This window comes from Lactuca virosa, chromosome 5 (assembly GCF_052849685.1).
Source record: "Lactuca virosa cultivar CGN04683 chromosome 5, Lactuca_virosa_CGN04683_v6, whole genome shotgun sequence".
Lineage (NCBI taxonomy): Eukaryota > Viridiplantae > Streptophyta > Magnoliopsida > Asterales > Asteraceae > Lactuca > Lactuca virosa.
The window spans coordinates 272,697,088-272,700,131 of record NC_136430.1 but is presented as its reverse complement, the minus strand read 5'-3'; the positions used below and the strand labels follow the sequence as shown (position 1 = coordinate 272,700,131).

Below are 3,044 nucleotides of genomic sequence, written 5' to 3'. Positions count from 1 at the left end.
GCACTCATCCTAATACCTAGTTCACTTAAACAAATACTCTAATACCAAATTATAACACCCCTCGTTAGGACCTATTTGAAATCATGCTTAAGAAAAATCATTGGCTAAAGTTTCCCAAAAATATTCAAAGTTTATATTTGGGGAAAATTACTTTGGTCCCAAAATAGTAAACTTAGTTAAGTTGAAAATTACTAACAATGAATCATGTCAACCTACCAATATTCTCTAGGTCTAAATATTTTGGTTCCTATCAAAGTGTCTTTTATTTATTTCAGTTCAAAAAGAAGACATTTTTTAAACCAAAATCTTGATAATTTGAATCCATTAAAAAAAAAACAACAAAAAAGAATTGTGAAAAATCTAGTCTTGTTTTTTCCTTCTTGATGCTATCTCTGAAGCCCAAGCTTTACCAAGATCAGTCTGAAACTTGCCTGCATGCAATAAATAAATAAATCATTCTTCTAGGTAATTTTTGACTTGATGAAGGGTAAAATGGTCATTTACTCTCATTCGTTCATTCGGTCCAAAAAAGAAACAGTCTATGTGTATACATTGCCTTATCAATATGAGACTTTCCCTATTAAATACTAACTTTTAATAAACTTGATCTCATTTATTTTTCCTTCTTTTAATTTGCAAAATAAAGAGAAGGATTTCATGATATAATTATATCCCAGTAATTCAAATCTTGTAATTTAGTTATAGAGAATATATTAATATAATATCAGTAATTTATAATAAAGATAATGAAAAGTCACTTACCTGCTGTAGACTGAAAAAATTCTTCCAAATCTTTATCTTGTTCTGCATAAAAAATAAAACTTAATCACCTCTGCGATATTATTTCAAATATTACCAAAAACACCCTCATCCAGAAAAACTTACCCTTTTCATATTCCAGAGCTTGAAGTATCATCTCAATCTGAATCCATAAAAAACCAAAATCAGTTAATATAATAATATTAATAATAATAATACACACACAACAAAATAAAAAAATAAAATAAATACCTTATCAAAGTCCTTAACAACTTTAGCTTCATTTGTGGAATTTTCTTCATATTCCATCCATAACTCATGTATCTCCTCAGCTGTAATATAAAAAGAAATCTAATAATTAAAGTATTGTACTTTAATTTATATTCTTATTGCAGCATTGTAGTTTGAAGAATGAAGAATCTACTCAATTATAACAGTAAAATTTGCTTTGTATTTATAATAAGAAGAAATGAAAAGAAAATGCTATAATGAACCTCGTGGGCCTCCACCAAGAAGTTTGCACATTTGGTCTAATGCTTCTTTCTCCCTCCTACTCTTTTCAAGCTTTGGGATTCCATCTGATGGAGTGATGTCACCAACAATGGCTATCAAAGTAACAGAGAAAGTAAGAGAAAAGAATCTGAAGGGTATAAGTTACTGAAAATTGAAGCAATAAAGAAGACAATGTAAATAGATTTTGGGATAATATATAGTACCTTCTGCAATATCATGCACAATTGCCATTTTTATACACCTGGAAGATGAAAGCAATAAGATTAGAATTAGCCATAGCATGATTTCAAGCAATGCATGATGTTAAGATTCATTATTCATCTAACAAGAGAAAAACTAACTTGTCCCTGTTGACTCCAGGAGTATCAGAAGCAATGAGAGCCATTAATCCCATCCTGTACATGTGATCTGCAATAGATTCAGGGCCCTTAATGTCTCTTTTCACCCATCCTGCCCTTTTGGTTGACTGAAAAGCACAAATTGCAAATCAAGATACCAATAACCAAATTCATAACTTCAGTGTGAAGAACTACGTAAAATTTTTGATATATACGTCGGTTATCAATCACCATCGGTTGATGCAGACAACGTTTAATTAGAAATCCAAAACCCTATCTTTCATTATAACGTATTCAGTGTTTGGTTCCACAAAGCTATGGTTGACAGTATAAGAAGTAAGAACAGAATTTATATGATCTTTGCCTAAATAACAGTAAATTGAGGCGTAAAGGACATAAACCAAACGGTGGAAATATGAGAAGGATGATATGGATGTAAGCTGGTTTAAGCAAACAAAACACCTTCATATCGCGATTTCGCACGATTATCGATCTGAAAACGAAAATGGAGAATGCAGGGTTCGATTCGTACACGATTCACATTCACTTGAGTTGAATATATGATAATACCTTTAGGCGATGGCAGAGAGACAAGAAATCGATGGCGGACGAAGGAGAAGGTACTGCTGATGATGATGATGATGATGATGAGTCGGATGCCATCCTGCAAACCCTAAAGGAAGAAGATTTGAAAATTTTGAAATGAAAGGAAGATGAAGATGGAGGCAATTTTAAGAAGGATTTAGTGGTAATGGTAGTGAAAACGAGCCGGCTCATGTTTGTTTGTTTACTGGTTACTTACTTTCGTTGTTTGGTTCACGGATTATATTTCCCGGTACCGGTCCGTTAAGGCGTTAACTCCCAACCGGCCAACCCCATCTGGATAACCCTAACCAATCTAGCAGTAAATTTATTTGGGACTCAATAAAAAAAATAAACTACAAAAATAGTCCTTGTAGTTTGTGGTTTGTTTTGGCACTAGTCCAAAAAATTTAAACTTGCAAAGGTAGTTGAGGTAGTTGAAAGCCCCAACCTAACAACCACCTAAAAGCCTTGTTAAGTTACTCACGCGCATCACAGACGAGGGCATTTATGTCTTTTATTTTTTCTCTTTCTTTCTGATAGCGTGTATTATCACCGATTCAAGATAATTACCCATATATTGCAATGATCACCCCTAAATTACAGTTTCCCTTCCATATTCTTCTCTAGTAACCCATCTGTAAAACCTTGAAACCCATAAATGAACATATCATACCCCTTAATCTAAACTTTATCGTTTTTAGCATTTCATTTTATAATAGTGTTGACAATGTGGTCCATTAAGTCAAAGTAATCAAGTATATGACATAAAGGTTACATACGGTAACATGTTATATTTCCATTAAACTACTTTGAATACATAAAACTTATCTCAAACTGATAAAAAATGCT

General features: G+C 32.4%; 1 protein-coding gene across 3 annotated transcripts; it reads right to left on the bottom strand.

The window, feature by feature from the left end:
- Nucleotides 1-238: 238 nt before the first annotated feature.
- LOC145115440 (Metal-dependent phosphohydrolase) lies at nucleotides 239-2,542 on the bottom strand. Of its 3 annotated transcripts, none has more exons than XM_079051735.1 (9): nucleotides 2,413-2,542; nucleotides 2,181-2,283; nucleotides 1,614-1,738; nucleotides 1,476-1,513; nucleotides 1,254-1,364; nucleotides 1,012-1,091; nucleotides 886-922; nucleotides 763-804; nucleotides 239-431 (listed from the first exon to the last, which is right to left on the bottom strand). In XM_079051735.1, exons 2-9 carry the CDS (start codon nucleotides 2,271-2,273, stop codon nucleotides 361-363), a joined length of 597 nt encoding a protein of 198 aa, XP_078907861.1. In that variant the 5' UTR covers nucleotides 2,274-2,283; nucleotides 2,413-2,542; the 3' UTR covers nucleotides 239-360. The 3 variants fall into 3 exon arrangements, with proteins under 3 accessions (XP_078907861.1, XP_078907859.1, XP_078907860.1); XM_079051733.1 differs by having other exon boundaries at nucleotides 2,181-2,274; nucleotides 2,413-2,538; XM_079051734.1 differs by lacking the exon at nucleotides 2,413-2,542 and having other exon boundaries at nucleotides 2,181-2,406.
- Between the last annotated feature and the right edge of the window lie 502 nt (nucleotides 2,543-3,044).

What these genes read in the sequence shown, in the direction of transcription:
- LOC145115440 (XM_079051734.1), bottom strand. Translation starts at nt 2,387, where the DNA reads ATGAGCCGGCTCGTTTTCACTACCATTACCACTAAATCCTTCTTAAAA. An exon ending in CTCTCTGCCATCGCCTAAAG is followed by an intron (nt 1,739 to 2,180) that starts GTATTATCATAT and finishes TGTGCTTTTCAG; the next exon opens with TCAACCAAAAGGGCAGGATG. An exon ending in ATTTTTTCAGTCTACAGCAG is followed by an intron (nt 432 to 762) that starts GTAAGTGACTTT and finishes TATTGCATGCAG; the next exon opens with GCAAGTTTCAGACTGATCTT.